Raw genomic sequence first — 21,726 nt, 5'->3', positions numbered from 1 at the left:
ATTGCGGCTTGCCATGGCCAGGAGAAAGACAGCCAAATTGGCTGGTTTGGTTCGGGCATTTTTGCTTGGTTTGGGGCTCGGTTCAGGTACACCCCAAACTAAACTGGAATTTTCTGGTTTGTACCCATCCTTAGATATGACCTCTCCCCCCCCTTGTTCTTCTCTTTAGGAACTTCACAATGAACTGGCTCCTTTGTCAAGAGTCACTTCAGACACCATCCCAAGACTTCTTTCTGCGGCTTACTCAGTCCTCACTATTGCCTTTCTATGTTTTAGTGCTCATCATTTGCCTTCTCTCTGTAGGTCAGGTCATTTTTAGGAGGAGTAGGTAAGTTGACATCTGACCATTCTCAGACTGCTTGTTTCGATGCTGTTGTGATTTACCTGCCAATTGCTGAATGTCTCTGGTTAACCTTTGCCACTTGCAGTGAGAGGGGGTTTCCAGTCTGGAAAAGCAGTAGATAGGGATTTATTCATTCACAATCCATCTTTCTCATATGGGCTGAAGGAGGATTACAACCCAGTGAATCAATATAGTAGACAAAAAGGGATATTTGATAAACGATGCAGTAGGAATCAGGGTTGTATAACCAACCAGAAGTCTAAAAACAGAACTGAAGCAAAGCATACATATTAATAGGACACATCAAATGATGCAAAAATCACGTCGTCGGATCCTAGTTTCAGCAAGCGATACACAGTAGTATGGACCACAGTCTGTAATAATTTATCCAAGTAACTTCGTGAAATATTTAGCACGGTGCGATTCTATTGCCTGCGTAGAAAAGCCCTCTTGAATAATTCAGTTTTGCCTAGTTTGCCAGAAAGGCAGGAGAGTGGGAGCTTCCTGACCTTCTTAAGCAGGCCGTTCCACAAGGTGGCACCTGCAGAAGACCCTGTTCTGATGAGCAAAGCTGTCATGACAGAGTGTAGGGGGAGGGGCGGTTTTGCAGATACGAGGGTCCAAGGTCATGAAGAGCTTTGTATGTGATCGCTAAAATTGAGCCCAGTAACTGATGGGCAGCCAGTGAAGGGCCTGCAGGATGGGAGTAATATGCATGCTCCATCTAGCTCCTGATAATAGCTGAGCTGCGGTATTCTGCACCAACTGGGGTTTCTGAATGCATTTTGAAGAGGAGACCAATGTACAGTGCATTATAGTAGTCTAGTCTCAATATTACTGTGGCATGGATCCAGGTGGTCAGGTCAGCCATATCGAGGGTAGGGGGCAGCTTTCAGTGTAGGCTGAGTTGGAAGAAAGACTTTCCCCCCAGCTGCATTAACTTGGATCTCCAGGAATAAAGTTGGGTCCAGTATAATCCCAAGGCTCTGAACTGAGTCAGCAAGGGACAGTTGAACTCCCATCACAAGTGGGGAGCACAATGTCCTTCAAGACTCTGCCTTCCCAGCCAGCATTACCTCTGTGTTTTCAAGGTTTAGTTTCAATTTTTTTCACACTTTACGAATTTACCACAGCCGTCAGGCAGTGATTCAGGACCTCTACTGCATCACCAGGAGACTTGGATAAGGATATATAGAGCTAAGTATCAACTACATATTGATGGCATCCATCCCCAAAGCTGTGGATGAATTGTTCTAAGGGCTTTACATAGAGATTGAAAAGTATGGCATACAGAATTGCACCCTGTGGAACTCCACAGGATAGGTCCCGCACTGATAACAAGTGGTGGATTTGGGCCTGTGCGCGTGAGGTAATATGTGGGATTTGGCTGTCTGTGGTTTCTGTCCTATCTTTAAAAAAAAGTGTTGAAAGATACAACACACACACACACACACACACACACACACACACACACACACATATATATAAAAAGTTTGGAGCATTCCAGGAAAACTGCATGTTTGTGCCATATGTTACGTTGGCAGTCTGACAGAATGTGTGACTTTGGTCCACCACTTCACCATGCATTAGTATTTTGAATATATATCTAAACTAGGTTGGCATAAACCACCAAAATACGAAGTCATTTATATGTTGTGAAGAACAGAAGTGTGTCTCTTGATAATCCTTAACAAATAGCATGAAAACTGATAACAAGCTGCTCAGTTTGCTAATGTATTTTGTCTTGTATTCATAATCATATCCTGCTTTCCTCTCCAATGGGGGCTCAGAGCAGCTTGCCTCATCCTCCCCTTCTCTGTGTTATCATGACAACAAATGGGGGGGGCAGTGGTTAAAGCTTAAATATAGAATAATTATAGGTTAAAAAACACGTGTATTTATTGAAATACCACCAGAATTGTATCCATCATTGTACCACCAGGATTGCATCACCCATCACCACACTATATAAGCTTATGACACCTGTCATTTGGCACTGCTCTCTAATGAAGGCACATTGGCTCTGATTAGGCTGTTGTCTCTCCTTTTTGTTAAGCACTTGTGTCTTTCTCTTGCAAATGTCGTAGTGGTGAACCGGTCAGTGAAACATCTACCCTTGAGAGTGGGAGGATTGGAGAAAGGCCAGAAGTGGTGTATCATGTACTGCACACCATTTCCTTGGGGTCACTTACAATGATGATGGAAGGGTGAGGTTTTTCAAGATGGATTTACGTCTATTGGAAATGGCAAAGAATTGCTGTTAACTTGCTGAATGTATTTAAGTGCTTTGTTTCCATCTCTGTGTGTGTACATATAATATACATATGCGTATGGCGAGCAGGGATGTCATCAGAACTAATTCAATAGTTTGGTTCACAGCTTAGCTTTAATTACGTTGCAGCTTGTTTAGTGCAAAAAGATATCTACCAGAGAGGTTTTTGTCTTGTGTTATGGGCATCTGTTCTAATTGTTCTTGTTATTATCAGTTGTCTTTGCTAACACTTCAGGCTGTTGACAGGTGCTTCCAAAAGCTATTGCACTTCTAGCATGTTGTGAAGTCCCAGGGCTAAAATGTTTTTTTAGCTAGAATCCCCGCATCAGTCGCAAATGTCTCTAACTGTCACTCTCACTGTTTTGCGGTTGCTAAGACAAAACTCACACTCTGCAGGGCAGCATAGTGGCTGCCAGTCATTTTTATAGAATATCGGCGTGACCAGTTATTTTGCTGTCTGCCAGCAGGAAGCTACTTTTTTCAGCCCAAATGCCAGGACAAATGCAGTGCCACCTTATTGGTCTCGCCAATATTTAAGGAAGGGAGGAAGAGGAAGGGGGAGAGATCATGAGCCCACGGCTCAGTTCTTTCATACAAACAGGACCTACCATGTACCTCTTAAATATGTGGGGACCATGCCAGGGCAAGGGACACTCTTCTAAAGAATCCAGTGCTGCTGGATCACATCAATACAAAGGTGACTTCCCAATGTATGTCTTGTCTGCCGCCAAATATGCAGTTGCTGAGTCCCAAGTTTTAAGATAAATCTGTGAGGAAGTACTTTGCTGATTGATGGAGGAAAACAGATGGAGGCTTCCCTTACAGTGACTGCGGGGCATTAATCGACCCCAGTGAAAGACATTCAGAGAAATCACTGTGGAATTAGTTGCTTTTTGTCATTTGTCAATAACAGTCTCCTCATTTGGATTTGTGTGTTGATTTTCTAGAATGAAGTATCTGTGGACCCCTTACGTTTGCATGCTAGCAGCTTTTGGGGTGTGCTCCCCTGAGCTCTGGACGACCCTCTTCAAGTGGATACGACTGAAAGCGGTGCACCCCATCTTGCTGGTGAGTTCCTGTCCTGTGATAGTCATATGTTGATGTAAAGCTACATAAGATGAAAAACAGTTTTAAAAGAAAACACTGAAGGGCTGGGAAAACAAGGCAGTCCAGAATTATACACATCTGGGGATTCTCCAGGACCTGACAAACTGCAGTCTTGCCAGATTTTGATTTCATTTCAAAATATGGAGGAAAAGGATAGAGAAGAAAAGTAACTCCAAACAGTAAGGTGACCAGTTAGGATCACCACCCTCCAGGTGGGCTGGAGATCCCCTGGAATTACATCTGATCTCTGCACTACAGAGATCAATTCCCCTGGAGAAAATGGCTGCTTTGGAGGGTGGACTCTATGGCATTATATCTCACTAACTAGGATCCCTTCCTTCCCCAAACGCCACCCTCCCCAGGCTCCACCCCCAAATATCCAGGAATTTCCCAATCTGGAGTTGGCAACCCTGTGTCTAAAGCCAGCAAGCGCCCCCCCCCCCGGGTCTCATGCTCTCACCTCCAGCTGTGCCCTCTCCCCAGCGTGGGTCTTTCTTTTTGAAGATACCTTGTTTAAGGTTGTATGTAATCTCACTGCAGTGCATATATCCCATCATTGCAGAAATTACAAGCTTTGGCTGGTTTTGGGAGCACAAACGAACTCCCTTTAGGCAGGAATAAATGGTCTTCTTAAAGCTGACTGCTGGGCATGCTGTTGCAGGATTATGTGGGTGAAACTGAACAAAGAGCGAGTGAACAGCGTGCGTGCGTGTACCCTCTGAGGAGGGAAGATTCCGATACTATCACACGGCATGCGTATAGGTTGCTAGCTCCAGGTAGGGAAATACCTGGAGGTTTCGGGGGTGGAGTCTGAGGAGGGCGGGGTTTAGGGAGGGGAGGGACTTCGCTGGGGCATAATGCCTTAGAGCCCACCTTCCAAAGCAGCCATTTTCTCCAGGTGCACTGATCTCTGTCGATCAGTTGTAATCCCAGGAGTTCTCCAGCCACCACCTGGAGGTTGGTGACCCTTCATGTATATTTGAATGGGCTCGCCATCATGCCCTTGATAAACCGAAATAAACTTTTGAAAGGCATATTGTAGAGCTGTGCAAGCATTTCAGATAGATAGAGGAGGACCAAAGAAATTCTTATTTTTTTTTTTGCGTGTTTGATATTTCAGGCTCTAATCCTGAGCATGGCTGTTCCTACTATCATAGGCTTTAGCCTGTGGAAGGAGGTAAGGAAATAATATACACATACCCATCAAGTATTAATCTAGTATGTGTCATCTGTTGACTTCATTTGTACCTGGCCTTTCTCCCCAGTGGGGACCCAAAGTGGCCTACATTGTTCTCCTCTGCATCTGTGTTATCCTCACAACAACCCTGTGAGGTAGGTTAGGTGAGTCTGTGACAGTGGCTCAAGGTCACCCAAAAAGCTTCCATGGCAAAGGGGGAGTGGAATGTGAGTCTCTAGAAAATCCTCTGCCACAAACTTATGGGGGGCCCTTGGGAAACTCGTTTTTGTTATTCCTCAGTCCCATCTTCTCTCCTTGTCTGCTAAATGAGGAGAATATCGGCCTCCCTTTACAGGGCTGTTGAGAGGATTACCGAAGTGATGTGGGTAGCCGTGTTGGTCTGAAGCAGCGGCACAAAGTTTGAGTCCAGTGACAGCTTTAAGACCAACAAATTCAAATATCTAAAGATATAGATATTCAAGCGTATACCTTGAATAAAATTTTGTTGGTCTTAAAGGTGCTGAGGTAATGGGTGTTGTACGCTATGAACACTGAAAACAGGGCACAAGCACCTTGTCTCTGGGCCTGGTACAAATGCCTAGAACTTTCAGGAATGACTTGAAGAAACTATATCATGGTAGTGTGCTTGCAGCCTCGGCTGCCCCCCCCCCCCCCCCCCCCCCCGCAGATCCCAATAAAGTATGGGTTTTTTTGTACCCTCTATGCCAGTGCTTGGGCCTTGATTATTAGCGTATGTGAAAATGATAGTATTTAGTATTATCCAGGGTAATGGAGACAGAGCTCTTAATAAGAGAACTGATTTTCAGGTGGTGGCCGTACATATTGCCACCTTTTGTGGTAGGATTTCAAAATCAAGTACCTAAGTTTGAAAATACTTTGCTGAAACATGTCATAAAACTATTGTGGCCACTAGATGGTGATACAAAACAGGAGACCTTTGGCACTTTACAGTAATACAGACTAGTTACTTCAGCCTAAGGCTGTACTAAGCAAAATTCACTTCATCAGATGTATGATGTGTCCATTCATTAGGTAGATGCATTTATATTAACAGAAGGGTAGGGGAGAGGTAGGCAGTGTACATACTAACATACAGTCTATTCTAGGAAAATGCGGGATGAAACACAGTATGCAGATCCAGTAAGAAAGTTTGAGTTATAGCTTGACTAATTAATATCAGTAATGCAAGATATTAACACCGGTAATTGATTAAGGAATGTGAAGTCTTTGTTAAGATTGGAGGGAGATAGTCTTGAATTGGTTAAAGAATTCGAATTTAGCAATTTTGCATTGGATTGTCCCTTTGAAGTTCTTTTGTAGGAAAACAATGATTTGTAGATCAGCCACTGATCAGGGCTCATGCACTGGTTACTGAATATTATGATTGTTTATGCTTCTGTGTTGGGATTGACCTGTTGTCCAATGTAGACAGCAGAAGGCCATTTTTTACATAAGATACATGGGAAGATGGGTGTGTTTCATACAGCCGTGATTGGTTTGTGACAAAGACCTGAATACAGTTCAGTGTTGAGCATTAACACAATTATGTTTATGAAAGGTTTTTCTTAATAAACTGATAAACATTTCCACTGGAGTGGTTTAAAGTTGGAGAGATGTGTTTCTATTAAATTGCATTATAAAGAATAAAGTGTATTCTGCCATAAAGGCCACTACAGAGAAGGGATCCTGATAAGTTGATAACTTGATTTAATGGTAAAGCTAGAAAGGTTTTTCTTTTTAGTCCTCTTTCCTGCGTGATTTAAAGTTCTGTGATTTGTCTTCCCACAGTTCATAGCCTTGGTGCTTCCTTTTAGTTTTTTCCTAGGATAATGGCAGAACTTTCAGAACTGCAAGAATTTTATGACCCTGATACAGTAGGACTCATGACCTGGATAAAGTAAGTCTTCCATTCAGTATTTGTCTTTTATTGCTTATTGCTGTAGTTTAAAAAAAATAGCTATGGCTTATCATAGTTTCTTATCATATAGGTAGTGTGTGACAGGATGTTTTGTTTGCTCATACTACTTAGGGGATGCATGAGTTGTGTACCTTGACCTTTTGGGGCTAGTAATGTTTTGTGCAACTGTTGTGTACCTTGACCTTTTGGGGCTAGTACTAATGTTTTGTCCCGAATGCCTCCTCCATTCACACATCACAGGGTGAAGAGTTGTTTCTGGTTTTTTAGGAAGCAATATTTTGCTGTTGCACATAAGCTGGCAAACAGAGTTTTGCTTGCTATTAAAACCAGTGCACGTTTGTTCTCAAACAAGCCATAGTTTGCAGGGGGCAAGCACATCCCACAGTTTGCCAGCTTGGATGCAACAGCAAACTGTGGCTTCTCACAAAACCGGAAGCAGCTATTTATTTAGATATATACACCTTATCTTTCTTCCCAGTGGAGACCCAAAGCAGCTTACAACATTGTTCTCCCCTCCTTCACTTTATCCTCGCCACAGCAACCCCGTGAGGTAGGTGAAGGTGAAGAGCGGGTGACTGTCCCAAAGTCACCCAGCAGATTTCATTGGTAGAGTGGGAACTCAGACACAGGTGGCCAAGATTCAATTCCAGCACTGTAACCATTACACCATGGCTGAAAAACCAGAAACAATTGATTACTGAGTGATGCATGATGGGAGGAGGAATCATGTGAGTGAGCTGAAGGCTGTTCCACGGTTTGATGTTTCATCTGGACCTTGCCATACTGTTGTCTTAGGGACGCTTTTAATTGAATGTGTCACTAAAATGCACCAGCATCTGCCTATGTTGGGATCATGGTTTTCAGGGGTCATTTCGTAGAAAAAGAGGTGCAGGAGCTCATTAGCATAACTTATTAGCATAACCTATTTGCATATGCCACTCCCCCTGACATCACCGGAAGTGTGTCAGAAGGCAACACCCACCGCTCAGGCTCCACTGGACTGTTTTGGATTGCTAGCTATTGGGGGGGGGGGACGTGCAGATCTGTCCTCGCAGAGGAGGGAGAGCTTGTACCTGAATAAAACTTGATCTTAAAGGTGCCACTGGACTGTTTTGGACCAGAGGGCCGGGCTCTGCAGCTTACCTGGCTGTTTCTTGTTCTGACTGAGGGCTGCTGGGAGCAGGGGGTGGGGCTTGTTGCATGTGCCAGCCCCCTGGGCTCTTTACTGCTGGAGCTCCACTCCTGTGCGCTCCTGCAGGAAATGACCCCTGATGGTTTTCATTTTGTGATAGATGCGGACTTTAAACACCAAAGCTTGCCATAGTTTTAGGCAATACAGTTGTATGGAAGCATGAGAGAGCAGGTGTGTTGTCTTTGCAGAAGGCAGGCACCCGTTGCCGCTGTGTTTGCTGGCAGCCCACAGCTCATGGGCGTGATCAAGCTGTGCACTGGATGGATGGTGACAAATCTGCCCGTGTACAGCGATGAAGACCTGCAGAAGAGGAATGAGAACGTGAGTGTGTCGTCTTGTAAACTTGAAAACATTTCTGACACTTTCGAACATTCCGCAGTATTTCTCAAAGGGTGGTCTGTAGAAATGTAAAGACTAACAGGTTTATTGCTGTGTAGTCTCTGATGAACTAGACAAATGGAGAAACTTAATTTTACACACACACACCCTTCTGTTTATTATGTCTAACAAAGGGAGACTAAATAATTCAGCACTCCAATATACAGATATGGTATTATTGCATAGTAGAATTCAGGCCATATATAGGGTTTTTTTTTGTTTTATTGTGTTGTTTTAATGATTACTGGAAGCCACCAAACCCAGTTAGAAACAGGATAGAATACTTTGAATAAATGAGTTGAAACCAAGATCCAATCAAAAGAATCAGCAGTACAATTGGATTTGGGGTGAACCACTCTCAATTGGTGATGAAATGCAGGTTGAATAGTGTATATAATCCTCAAAAAGAGGACATTTACTTTCTGTATGAGCTAATCAGTCCTTACTGATTTCTGCATGTACAGAGTTAGTGAGTCTTGGAATGTGGATTTCCTAGCCACATTTTACAACATCTCATCTTCTCTTACCCTTCTCTTTTTTGTGCTCCCCCCCACGTATATAGACAATTAATACTTCATGCATTGGGTAATGCATTTGTTAGTCTTTAAGATCCCGTACAACATCTCATCTTCTCTTACCCTTCTCGTTTTTGTGCTCCCCCCCCACGTATATAGACAATCTGTCAATTAATACTTCATGCGTTGGATAATGCATTTGTTAGTCTTTAAGATCGCACAGGAGATGCTGTTGTAGACTCTCAGGGAGACAAAACCGTCAGTACTTAATTCATTCCAGAACTGTGGCTCCGACAAGCATAGTTGCTTGGGAGGACCATAGCAAGAGTCTTAAGAGGAAAGATGCTGAGCATGCTTGTTTGGAAGCAAACACCATTGGAATAAAAAGGAACCTCTATAAATGTTGTTGTTTAGCATTCAAGTGTAAAATTCATTGATTTAAAGCGGGGCGTAACGGCAGCTCATTTTTTTTTTAAAGCTTCGAGCTACTGTGCTCCAGTCCATATGTATTTGCATACATAATTCAGTCTGTTTGTCATAAATGCAACATAGCCCTTGATCATCTATAAAATAAATGCATTCATTGTGTTCTTGAAGGGGAGCAGCCATGCCTCAGTGGTAGAGCATCTGCTTGGCATACAGATAGTCTCAGGTTCAATCCCCGGCATCTCCAGTTCAGGATCAGATAGTGGGTGATGTGAAAGACCTGGAGGCCCTGGAGAGTCACTGCTTGTTTGGGTAGACAGGACTGGCCCTGATGGATCAATGGTTTGGTTCAGGATAAGGCAGCTTCATGTCTGTGAGATACTAACTGCTTTTATTATGCTTTGTATGTGTCTCTAAATTCTATCGAACATTGTATCAACAAAACCTGCCTAATATTCCACAGTGTTCATTGTTTCCATCTTCACTGAACATATTTAAATCTACAGATTTTCCAGATCTATTCCAAAAGATCAGCTGAAGATATTTATAAGATACTCACATCATATAAAGCAACCTACTTGGTTGTAGAGGATTCGATTTGCAATGAAGTCGGGCCTGTGAGAGGGTGCCGGATCAAAGACTTACTGGATATTGCTAATGGACATGTAAGTAGCAGAATTCGGCTATGAGTAAAATAGCTTGGTCGCCTCTTGAAAGAGGTGTGATACAGTCTTTGTAATTGGTGGCTTTCGCAGGTGGGCGTGAGAGGGTGCCGGATCAAAGACTTACTGGATATTGCTAATGGACACGTAAGTAGCAGAATTCGGCTAAAATAGTTTGGTTGCCTCTTGAAAGAGGTGTGATATAGTCTTTGTAATTGGTGGCTTTGGCAGGTGGGTTTAGGGCAGAGCACAGAATGTGTTCACTGCTGTAGCAATGTTAGATGTACTAAGTGCTTTACCATTTAATCTGCCTGATCCTATGTGAGTTAATGGGAATTCTTTCTGAACAGTGGTCAGTAGACTTACTCTGGTGTGCACGCGACTGCAGCCTTAACACTGCTAATGTGCTTGGGGAAATAACGTTCACAGAGGGTATTCATACCCCAAGCCAAATTCCAGTGCATCTTGGGATAGGAAAATGTCTTCCAAAACCCTCTGGTGGTGTCAGAAGACAAGACATAGTGGGTCACAATACAAAAACAACCAGAGCTTAGAAACGCGTTTTGACATGGGACAGAAAAGATCTAACATGAATTATTGCTAGTACTGTTTGTATCTGGAGTGTGCTTGCTACCCCAAGGACATCCTTCTCTGTGGTAAGGTAAATGTTGTCCAAGTTATCAGGAGAGGCCTCTGTAGTGCACTTCAGAATGCTTCACTGGATGAGTATTTTCTGGTGGGAAAACTCATGGAGAATTCGGCAAAATCAATAGATTGTTTAATACCATTCCCTGAGCATTCTCTGCTGTGGCTCAGAAAGGCTCCCCCACTTCAGTCATTTTGCAGGAGGTGTAGAACAGAATTATTCACAAGGGCATTTTCATAAAGGAAGCAGTGTGCAGTTTTAATGTCGGTGAGATTTTAGGCAGTTTTATTGCATTTAAATTGTATTATACAATGTCGGTGAGATTTTAGGCAGTTTTATTTATCCTCCTATTGCATCATTTTTAAATTTTGTAATGTAGTTTTACTGCATTTGGTTGTATGTATTATACAGTTTTTATTACATTTTTAAAAGAATTCATAATCCACCTTGAGTCTGAGCAAGAAAGGTGGACTACAAATGAAATGCATACACAAACTTTTTTCTGTTTTGTGCCAGGTGTATTGCGAAGAAGGTGACAGCTATGGCTATTCAAAATATGGACGATTTTGTCAGGAGATTAAAATGAACTATTCTCCATATGTGAATTACTTCACTCGAGTATATTGGAACAGGTCCTACTTTGTATATAAAATCAACACTGTTATATCCTTCCAGTCCTGAGAAGTCACGGAGACCTTCTTGTTGAAGACTGACTTTAGGGGGCAAAATTCTAAAAATGGGATGAGGTCATTTTACAAAGTGTTCTTTTTCTATATTGCATATATGAATATAGACACACACACCAAGTGAGAACATGCAAATGCCTACAAATTGACCCAACTGGAATACTGCAGACTGAGTGTTGTATAGCAAGACGGAGAAACATGCTCCAGGACCTTGGAAAATACTGATCAACGTTGCAAGATAACAACAGTCTTCCACATTTTCGAATACCTCTTATTGACATCTTAGTTGTAATAACCTTATTTTTGTGCACATTGTTGCTCTGTTTTCAATGTTAAAGCAATTAACTGTATTTTTAACTAGACCTATTTACTCTGATAAATGCAAAATAAGTGACATGTGAACATACAGAGCATGATCCTGACACTATGCACATATTTCTGGAGGCCTTTTGTGTAGGGGGGATGTCTCTTTTTGCAGCTACTCCAAGCTCCTACTAAACTGCTTTTTTAAATTCAGGGAAGTTTTAAAAAGCAGTTTGGCTTGGATTTGTTTGGCTGATGAATCACAGTAGGGTCATGGTGGAGGTGGGTGAGCACTCTCTTTACCTGACTTTTCTTAGGTGTGGCTGGTGGCTGCAGTCTACTGGCTGTTCAAGACATTGGTAGCTCTCATGGATTTTTAATGGGGTGTGATTGTATCCTGTGAAATAAATAAATACAGCAGATTATGCATCCTTTTAATATTAAAAATGTCCTCCGTAAGAGCTGGCAAATGTCTGATTTTTTCCCCTATATGAATAATTCTATTCCAGGTCGTGTTTTTTTGGAGACCTGCAAGTTGTAATAAATAGATGGTTCATTCTCCAAACAAGAAGAGGACCTAGATTTTGTGGATTTCAGCTACTTCATGGAACTGTGTGCCTGCTTGACCCATGACCAGTTGCATTTACCAACTGGCCCTGTTAGCCTTGCTAAAATATTTTTTGGTGAATTGGGGTTTAAAAATCCACACACTGCAAAACCAAGCTAATAGCTGCATGCTTGGTTATTTTAAAATAAATTAAAAGTACGGTATATTAATTTGGTATCTTTTTCTGTTCCTCTTGTTCTCTTCGGCATCTGTCGCTTGTTTTTCCCTCTGAGTTTGTTCCTGCAGTCCTTAAACAAACTGAAGCATTTTTCCTTTAAGTGAAGGTTTGGAAAACATTCCCTGGATACTTTGCAGGAAGGCATTTTATCCAAAGACAAGAACTGAATTCCTCTTCAGACATTATGCATCTGTCATACGTAAATGAGAGAGGAGCCATGGGCAGCAAAACATATGTACATATTAAAAAACTGAGTATGTGTACTTCTATCACATGCATTTTGTGTAGTGTTTGATCAGTGGTGCATGTATATGCCAGTCAAACAACTCGAATGCAAGGTTTTGAAAAATAATTCATGGTTGGTAAGTGTTTCTGATCAAGTGTTTTAATGGTTGTTAAACTGAGCTTGAAGAACTCTCACCATGGAGGGAAAGGGAAATAGCCTAAAACAATCTGTAGAATTTTAATCATAGTGGGTTTGTGATTTGCCTTACAACAGAAGTAGCTTTGAGGTCCATTTGTTTCAGTAAGGTAGGGGTGTGTGTGTACGTGTTATGTGGTAGACCTTTCAGACTATTCTAGTAAGTTTCTGCCTCTGCACTGAATTGCTTTTGCTGCTGCAGTAAAGTATAGCAGATGTGGTTTGTCTTGTGCTACTGCAGGGGAAATTTAACTTTTTTTACATCTGATAGTAAGGCGTACTGATATAAATGGTTGCTTTTTGACCTTTTATTAAAAATAACCCCCCCAGTCCCTATCAGCCAGGAACTTCTGCTGGGCGATCCCCTTTCATTTCAATGGGCTTTCAGACCCCATAGAAATGATGCATCTGGTCCACTCTGATAGGCTCTAACAGAATGTCATTGGCAGGTATAGACTAGTACCCTGTGCATCAGTCTCTAGCCCTTCATTGATTCTTTTCATACCTGTTGGCTTAGCTGTGACAAACCTGGTAGTGTCATTCAGAATGCAGTATTTTAGCTCCTGTAAAGGGCTTCATTTTTGAGTATTACTTCAGTGATGAGTGCAGGTCATATTTGGAGATTCATGTAACACTTATTTGGCTCTCTGTGAATCACTGAAATTCTACATACAGAAGATTAATCTTTTTCTGATATGGCTCTTCCATTTTTCTCTCATCTAAGCTTTACTGTAACACTTGGGCCTTACTGTCATGCCTGTAGTGATTTTACTGACTGCATCACTTTGAATTTTTTTTTGGGGGGGGGGTCTGAAAATGCATTGAAATTTGAAGGATTTCAAGTTTGTTTTCAGCTTTGGAGAGTTATTACAACATGGAGTTGTGAGAGTTACTACAACATGGAATTGTGAGACTTCAGAGAACAAGTTTCAGGGAAAGAAGATGAATTTACTGGGGTTGCTAGCCAGAGAGCAAGAATTTTTGAAATAGTGCTAGTATTTTTTAATCTCCCCAAAAGCAACTGAAGCAAACTCTAAAATGGCTGTTATGCTGGCTGTTGAGTAGCCAGAAAGGAAAGGGGTGGGAGAGAAATCTGTGTGTGAGAGAGAATGATTTGATCACATCTGTAAAATACAGCAGTTTTCCTGGTGTGCCCTGAAGACTTTAGAGGTTTTAAAATGTAGAATTTTTGTAAGCAGCACCCTTATTTAGTTATTTATCATACATTTTATGTTTCTGGGGGAAGGAGAAATAAATGTAGCCCTAAGGAAAAGACTGACAGTTGTTCACACCTCTGGATGTTGATGTTGTAATCCACTTGGAAAATGTGCCTTGGGAACTTTTTATTAAAGAAACAAGCAAAAACCTTCACTTGGCGTACAGTTGTTTTTTTGTTTTTGTATGTTAAAATCTACAATAGAATGTGTGGAGCAGGGGTTCCCAAACTTACTGAGCTGATGGTCTCATCTCATTACAAAAACTGCTGGGGGCATGGCTAATAACACATGGGGAGGTTCCAGGCCAAGCACCCTCCTATGATGGGGGGGCAACTGTTTCTGAAGGGGTGCCCCCTACACAGACCCAAAGGTGATGCCTTCTGTGGTCTTCTGAAGCACCTGAGGTGGAAGAAATCCAGGACTGGCTCCCTGCTCTACGGAAGAAGCAAGTGGGCACCAAGAAACACAACCTTTAGACCAGTTTCTATATTTCTAGTATATTTTTATCCAGTCTTTCCTCCAAGGAGTTCAGGATGTTATTGTACTTCAGAAATACTTAACACCTGTGGCTCTCCATTGCTTTGTCAGAAGCAGCACCAAATTTAGTATCCCAAAGGACTAAATAGAACCCATAGATGAAGTTTTGCACTGGAACCAGGATCTTGGAGAAACACCTGAATGATCTCTGGAGTTGAACCTAAGACATAAACAGAAACATTTCCCTTATATATCCTTTGCTTCACTATAAATTAAACAATTCTCTTGATTCTGATTGCTGGATGTATGAAAGAGCTGCTTATCTTACTCCCCTGATTTGGTCTGAGAGATTTTTGGCTGAGCAATTTAAAGTTAACAATGAACTGATTTGTAGAGGAATATAAGGGGCTGGATCCAGCTAGCATTTTCATTCAATCACACCTATTTCCCCTCCTTATTCTATGCCCCTGCCTTTGGTCCATGATCCCCAGCATAGTGGTTTTGGTGGTCAAAAGATACCCTCTCACCAGCAGAAAGGCTGGTTCGATTTATCCCACAAACTGGCTGTGTTCTAAGAATGTGAGCATTCTTTGGGGCATACTGAAACTGTTCCTTTTAAGAAGATCCCGAGTAATATTGCAATAAATGAGACCCATAGCAAACAGCACCCAGCAGGTATTCTCTTATTTGCTTTTCTAGTAACCTTTTAGAAACTGAACACATTCTAGTACTCGGGTCTCTTGCTCTGACCCCTGTACCACACTAGGGCCAGGTGCGTGTGCTGCCACAGCTGGAGCACTGCTTTGCTCTTGGGTCGGTCAGGCTCTCAACCTAACTCATCTGGTGTGCGAGGATAAAACAGAACCGAACGATGGAGATCTTGAAAGGCAGCATAAAAGTGCGAAGGCAGGTAGAAAACACGAGGGATAGTTGGAATCCTCCTCCAGGCACGCTCTCCCTGACGCTTGGACAGCATCCTCTTTGGTGGAAATAAAGTTCTCTGACCAGGGGAATCGCCCAAGAATGGATGGTCCGGCCGTGGAACCGCCGAGAGCGCAGCTGCCCAAACGTCCAGGACAACTGAAGGGCACAGAACGCGGGCGGGTCCCCGGTCAACCCCGCCCCTTCTCTCCCGATTGGTGGGCTATGGAAAGAGGGCGTGCTCGGGCCCCGCCCCCCACGTGGAGTCGGCCGAGCTGCCCGGGAGTTGGGGGCCGGCGGAGCGGAGCAGTGTGGCGGGCTCGGGCTGGCTGGGGTGGCCGCGGGAAGGATGAGGGGCTCGGGGGGCCCCCCTCCGGCAGCCGCCCCCGGCGCGCTCTGCTTCCACGGGCAGGTGCCGGAGAACAGCCCTCCGGGGACGTGGGTGCGGGGGCTGAGGGTGCCGCTGCTCCCGCCGGGCCAGCCGCTGGGCGAGTGGGCGCTGGAGGGCGAGGGGGCCTCTCGCTTCGTCCTGCACCTGCGTCCGGCGTCGGGCGCGGCGCTTTTGCGCACGGCGGCGCGCTTGGACCGGGAGGCGCGGGCCGGCTACCGGCTCTCCTTGCGGGGTCCCTCCCGGGCGGTGCTGCTCCTCCTGCGGGTCCTGGACCGCAACGACCACCGGCCTCGTTTCCCGCCGAGCCCGGGGCCGCCGCTGGCGGTGGACGAGCTGTCGCCGCTGGGCTCGGAGGTGGCGCGCCTGCACGCCCTGGACGCCGACGAAGGGGCCAACGCGCGCCTCACCTACCGCGCCTGGTCCGAGGGCTGCGGCCGCCGCGGGCAGCGCCTCTTCGTGGTGCCGCGCAGCGGGCAGGTGCTGGCCGTGGGCTCCCTGCTGGGCGAGCGCCGCCTCAGCCTCTGGGTCTCCGCCCGGGACCACGGCGTCCCTCGGCCCCTGTGGAGCCCCGCCAGGCGCCTCGAGCTGGCCGTCGGGAGGAGGAGGAGGCGAGAGGAGGAGGAGGAGGCCGCCCCGTCGCGGCGCAGAGCCCGCCGCTCCCTCTCGCCCTCCAGCAGCCCCCTCTACAAGGTGCGCGTCCCCGTCGGGGCGCCGCTTGGGGAGCCCATCTTCACCGTCCCGGACGCTGTCTACCAGGAGGAGGCCGGCGAAGGCAGCTGGTTCGAGCTGCTCTCCCCGGCGGCCGTGGGCGCCTTCCCGGTGGAGCTGGACAGAGGCTCCGGCCGACTCTACCTCCGACGGCCGCTGGAGCGAGGAGGCCGGACTGAGGTGACGATCAAGGTGCACCGGATGGATGGGCAAGGTATGGCCGAGGACCGGGGGCCGCTTCGGAAAGGCTGTCGGTCGGGAAAACTGCCCTGACGGGGCTGTATGAGATGGACAGCGCAGTTCTAAGAGGAATTAGGCCCCTCTCGAATTAGTGGGTTTAGAATTGTGTAACTCTAGTTGGCGTGCTGTGGTCCATGGGGTCGCGAAGAGTCCGACTCGACTATGTGACTGAACAACAACTCTAGTTAGGGTTGCAGTGTAAAGCTGGTGTGGTGGTGAAGGGTATGGAACTAGTACCTGGGAGACCCGAGTTCAAATCCCCACTGGTGCTATGGGTGACCTTGGGCCAGTCCCACTCTGCCAGCCCAACCTACCTCACAGGGTTGTTGTGAGGATAGAATGGAGGAAGAAAGGAGAGCAACGTAAGCTGCTTTGGGGAGAAAGGCGGAGTACAAATGAAATAAAGAAATTGTGTGGTTCACTTATTGATTGGGTTTGCGTACTGGGCATGTGGTACCAGCTGCAGGGCTGTAGTTTTGAATTGCCCCACTGAAATCCGTGGAGATTGTTCCCAAGGAGATTTCTTGCAAAAACCGCAGCCCAGTCAGAAGGGTATGTGCAACTGATCCTTTGCACATCCACAAACATTCATCCTCATGCATTCTGTGCAGGTGGACGACTGAGACAGAAAGGATTTAAAAGCACTGCTTGCAGGATGTTCCTTCACAAAAATAAATGGAGCAAGAGTCCACTCCAGTAGCACCTTAAAGACTAACAAAATTTGTGGCAGGGTGTGATCTTTCATGAGTCACTGCTCAGTTCTCCAGTTATCTGTAGAACTGAGCAGTGACTCATGAAAGCTCATAGCAAAGGTTCCCTTGCTCGAAAGCCAGTCGAATCCGACTCTAGGGTTGCGGTGTTCATCTCCGTTTCAAAGCCGAAGAGGCAGCGCTGTGCCACAAATTTTGTTAGTTTTTAAGGTGCTCCTGGACTCTTACTCTTTTCTACTGCTACGAACAGACTAATGTGGCTACGCATCTTGATCTACAAAAATGAAAATCAGGCAGGAGATCCATCATTGGCTGTCCCACTTTTTAAAAAATGAAATGGATCTGTAGGAGAGCTGCCTCTAATTGAAGCCCAGTGTGGAGGAGGGCACTTCATCTTGCCGGAGGTGACGGTTTCCCCTGTGAGCTTTAGTCATTTGCAGTGCAGTCCTAAGGAGAATTACTCCAGTCTAAGCTCAGTCATTTCAAAGCACTGTTAGGATTGCACTGTTAGTAATTGGGAGATCTTGTGTTTAGGAACCAGGCTGTGAACAGAAGCTTATTGAACATAAGTAAATTTTTCTCACATAGGTGTCAGAGATTGAACATAAGTAAATTTTTCTCACATAGATGTCAGAGTAGGATCTGAGAGACTCGGGTTCAAATCCCTATTCTGCCATCAAGACTTGGGTTCAAATCCCCATTCTGCCATCGTAGCTTGCAGGGGTGACTTTGGGCCAGTCACTGTCTCAGTCTAACCTACCTTACAGGGTGGTTGTTGTGAAGATAAAATTCAGGAGGGAGAAGTGATTATGTAGGCAGCTTTGTGTCCCCATTGGGGAGGGAAAGGTGGTGTACACATCTATCTGAATAAAACGTATTCAGACACGTAGCACAGCTAGTCTGTAGATAAGCTTTGACTGAGGCTCAGATATGGTGTAAAAATGGGTTAACTTTGACCCAGCTTCCTTTCAAACGAAAAACAGTTGTATGAGGCTGCAGCCCTGAGGTGGAGAGGAAATGCTTAATCTTTTCCCCTTGGGCGCTTGCCCCCACTACTTGCTTTCATACTGGTGGTGGGGGGGAGAGATGCAGTTTTGCCTGTCTTCTCCTGGTGTGGAGGGAAATAGTGTGGGATGTCGACTTTAAGTAGAATAAATGGTTAAGTAGTCCCTTTCCCACTAGTCCTCCACTCAAGAAAGATTGCAAAGTTCACAGGATGTGCAATGATGTGCCACTTTGCCATACCTGTTGCTTTTCTTAAAGTCAGGAGGCTTATGGCTGTATGATTTCCTGTAGCCTTTCCTAACTGGTTTTTTTTTTGTTGGGGGGGGAGTTGAGGCAAAGTGGTCTGTAACTGCACATCATATGAACTTGAGTGCAAAGTGACAGATTTCTGTGACTTTCTTCATTCTTGTGTTTTACAGTTTAGTTGGAACACAAGTATAAAGAAAACAGTCGTGAGTGTCTGACCCCCAAATCAAGCAGTCAACAAAACTTGCAAAGAAAATGCTTCCTATGTATTCCTATGCACTACAAACATAGACAGATAAGAAATTGCTGCAAGGTTCACAAATTACAGTAAATAGACAATAATAAACTTTTTCTCAGCATGCCAGTACAGTGCCTATGTAGATTTCCAGGTGGCTTTAACTGCAATTTGCATGAATGTAATGTGTGTCTAGGATTTCCCCAAATGATACATGCCATTAAAAGCACTAGGCCAGGCCACTGTGCAGGTTTGATCTGTGAACCTGTGGTGATGAATGTGCAAGTTTTTAATTAATGAAACCAATGCTACAACCAGTGTGGTGTTTGAAAGAACTCTCTGATCTTTACAGTGATTCTCTGAACAGAGCTGTATTCTGCTGTTGTTCTGTGCCCAATAACATATTGACAAGGCCTTGGGGTGGAAATAATTCCAGTGATCATGTAGGACAAGGTCATTACCACTCATCTTCTAGGGCATCTGCTTTAAATCCAGTCTAAAATCAGTTGACTTCCAAACAAAACACACAGAAAATCTTTGTCTGTTGTATAAAACTGTAGGCAATGTTAAGTACTGTACCATTTTAATTGTGTTGTATCAATATAGTAGGAATCAAAACAAAGCTTTACTGTGTAATGCCTTTCACTGGAATAGGGTTACACCAGCCTTAAGGGATACTTGCTAGCATCCTAAAGCTGCTTTTAGACAATAATGCAGCACCTGCTCCTAAAACATGTGCATTCCAAGACCCTGCTGAATTGTGTTTTATTTATAAAAAGAGTGTGTGGTTTCCAATTGCATGACTTAGCTCAGAGTACCTTCATTTGGATTTTGAAGGGGTTATGAATTGCAGCCGTATGTACATTTATGTGGGCATGAACCCCACTTAACTTGTTGGGACTTACTTGAAAGAAAGTGCTCTAAGGATTAGGGGCTGTGAGCCAGTTTTTGTGGTGGCCTTCTTTTCACATTGACCCATGCATGAATCATGATTAAATCCAGTCAGTACAGCAATTATGCATTTAAAAGTTGAGAAATTTGGCAGCTGCAGTTTTGTTTTTAATCATATTAATAATTTTGCAGTTAGGAAAAAGGTGGGATTTTGTTTGCATGAGTTTGCAGATGCTTGCTTTGAAAGATTACACTAAATGAGCCATCCTTAATAAATAAAACAAAAGTCCCCTGGCACCTTAAAGACTTACAACACTAGTGACTAAAGATGGGGTATGTAGGTACCATACGTTTTGTATAACAATTCATATGTGTGTCTGTCTTGAAGAAAAGACCCATTATGGGCCAGTTTTTACATTATGGACAGGTTTGTTCAGGGGTCCCCACCATATTGTGCAACAGTCACCCTGATGGCCAAAGTCCTCAACCCCCGGGGACCCCCATTTTTGTTACAGCTTGTTCCTCATTTTGTACGCATGTACACCTCAGTGTGGGCCTAGAAATGATAGGAATCTGCCTCAAACTGATACCAGAAGAAGGCAAGCCATACAAAAGGAGGAAAGAAAGGTAGGGCAGCTCCTGCATGCAAAAACCCACCCTAAGAAGGATTCAGTCGAGGGCCATTTCCCCCAAGGACCTTCCCAGATAATTTATTCTTTAATGACCCAGGCTTCCAAAGCAGTAAGCAGCGGACCAGTTCCAGCAATTCCTTTCCTCTCTAAACAACTAGACAGGAAGACATGAGCCCTTCCCCAATCATGACAAGTACCCAGTCTAACTTCCAGATCTCCCCAAGGGAACACTTTAGACACTCTCAATGCAAAAAGAGAAAGCTTCCCTCCAAAATATAGACAAAGGCTTTTTTCCCAGGCTTGCTCATCTTCGAAAGATAGCATTTTTATTATCCCCACATTCCAGTGCCAAGAACCCTTCCTCTCTTCTCCTCAGGCAAAAAGGTATCAAAGGTCACCCCTCAGCCCTGCTTTTTGTAGCCAGTTTTGGATTTTTCCTGTTACCCCGGCCTTACAGTTGGCCCCTCATCTCTCTCTGGTATCAGCTCTCTGCCCCACAGACCTGCTGCTGTGCTTTCCTCCCCACCTGGTAAATTTCATAGTTTCTTCATCACTGCAGATCACCCCCTGTTTCCCCCTGGTTCTCTTCAGGATGAGCTCCTATATCTTATTTGCTTTTATAGGTTTACTAGCAGTAAAGCCCGTTGTGAAAGCAATACAACGGGATCTAGAAAGAGGCTCTGGGGCAGTGCTCTGGCTTTGGGCAAACAGTGTCAATTTGCTGTGGTGACCTCAGCAGGGTATAATGACAGAGTCCACTGTTTTCTCCAGAGGAACTGATTTCTGCTACCTGAAGAGCAGTTGTAATTGTGAGTGATCTCTAGCCCTCACCTGGAGATTGGCAGCAATTGTTACCCAGGACAAAGTGGCTGGTTTGGAGGGTGTAGTCTATGGCATTCTACCTGTCTGAGGTCCCACCCCTCTGCAAACCCCACCCTCTCCAGGCTCCACCCCTGATTTCCCCTTTAAGTAGGCAGCAGGTTTTTCTAGGGAAAGGTTTTTATGTGTTATTTACCACATCACTTTTTTCCATTCTGTAATTTTTTTAAATTGGATTTATAAACCGTCCTCCCCAGAATGGGATTTTTATTGCTACCTTTTAAATATTGCATAAATTCAGGGCTATTTTTGGGCAGGAACGCAACAGAACGGAGTTCCGGCTGGCTCCCAAGTTGGCCACGCCCGGCAGGAACTCATTAGC

General features: G+C 44.5%; 2 protein-coding genes across 2 annotated transcripts in view; both read left to right on the top strand.

Moving 5' to 3' along the window:
• The window catches only part of DPY19L4 (dpy-19 like 4 (C. elegans)), a 60,873-nt gene extending 48,175 nt beyond the window's left edge, over positions 1-12,698 (top strand). Inside the window, exons 13-20 of the mRNA XM_015409822.1 lie at positions 170-328; positions 2,431-2,550; positions 3,563-3,683; positions 4,843-4,899; positions 6,735-6,817; positions 8,219-8,351; positions 9,856-10,014; positions 11,174-12,698. Coding sequence (XP_015265308.1) covers positions 170-328; positions 2,431-2,550; positions 3,563-3,683; positions 4,843-4,899; positions 6,735-6,817; positions 8,219-8,351; positions 9,856-10,014; positions 11,174-11,338 — 997 coding nt within the window. The 3' untranslated portion in view covers positions 11,339-12,698. The remainder of the gene's footprint in view (positions 1-169; positions 329-2,430; positions 2,551-3,562; positions 3,684-4,842; positions 4,900-6,734; positions 6,818-8,218; positions 8,352-9,855; positions 10,015-11,173) is intronic.
• A 3,118-nt stretch (positions 12,699-15,816) lies between these two features.
• Positions 15,817-21,726, top strand: part of LOC107109247 (neural-cadherin-like) — a 63,969-nt gene continuing 58,059 nt past the window's right edge. Inside the window, exon 1 of the mRNA XM_015409821.1 lies at positions 15,817-16,780. Coding sequence (XP_015265307.1) covers positions 15,817-16,780 — 964 coding nt within the window. The remainder of the gene's footprint in view (positions 16,781-21,726) is intronic.

Source organism: Gekko japonicus, unplaced genomic scaffold, assembly GCF_001447785.1.
Source record: "Gekko japonicus isolate JY-2015 unplaced genomic scaffold, Gekko_japonicus_V1.1 scaffold47, whole genome shotgun sequence".
Taxonomy (NCBI): domain Eukaryota; kingdom Metazoa; phylum Chordata; class Lepidosauria; order Squamata; family Gekkonidae; genus Gekko; species Gekko japonicus.
Note: the sequence above shows the minus strand (reverse complement) of the source record. Positions and strands in the feature narration are given on the sequence as shown.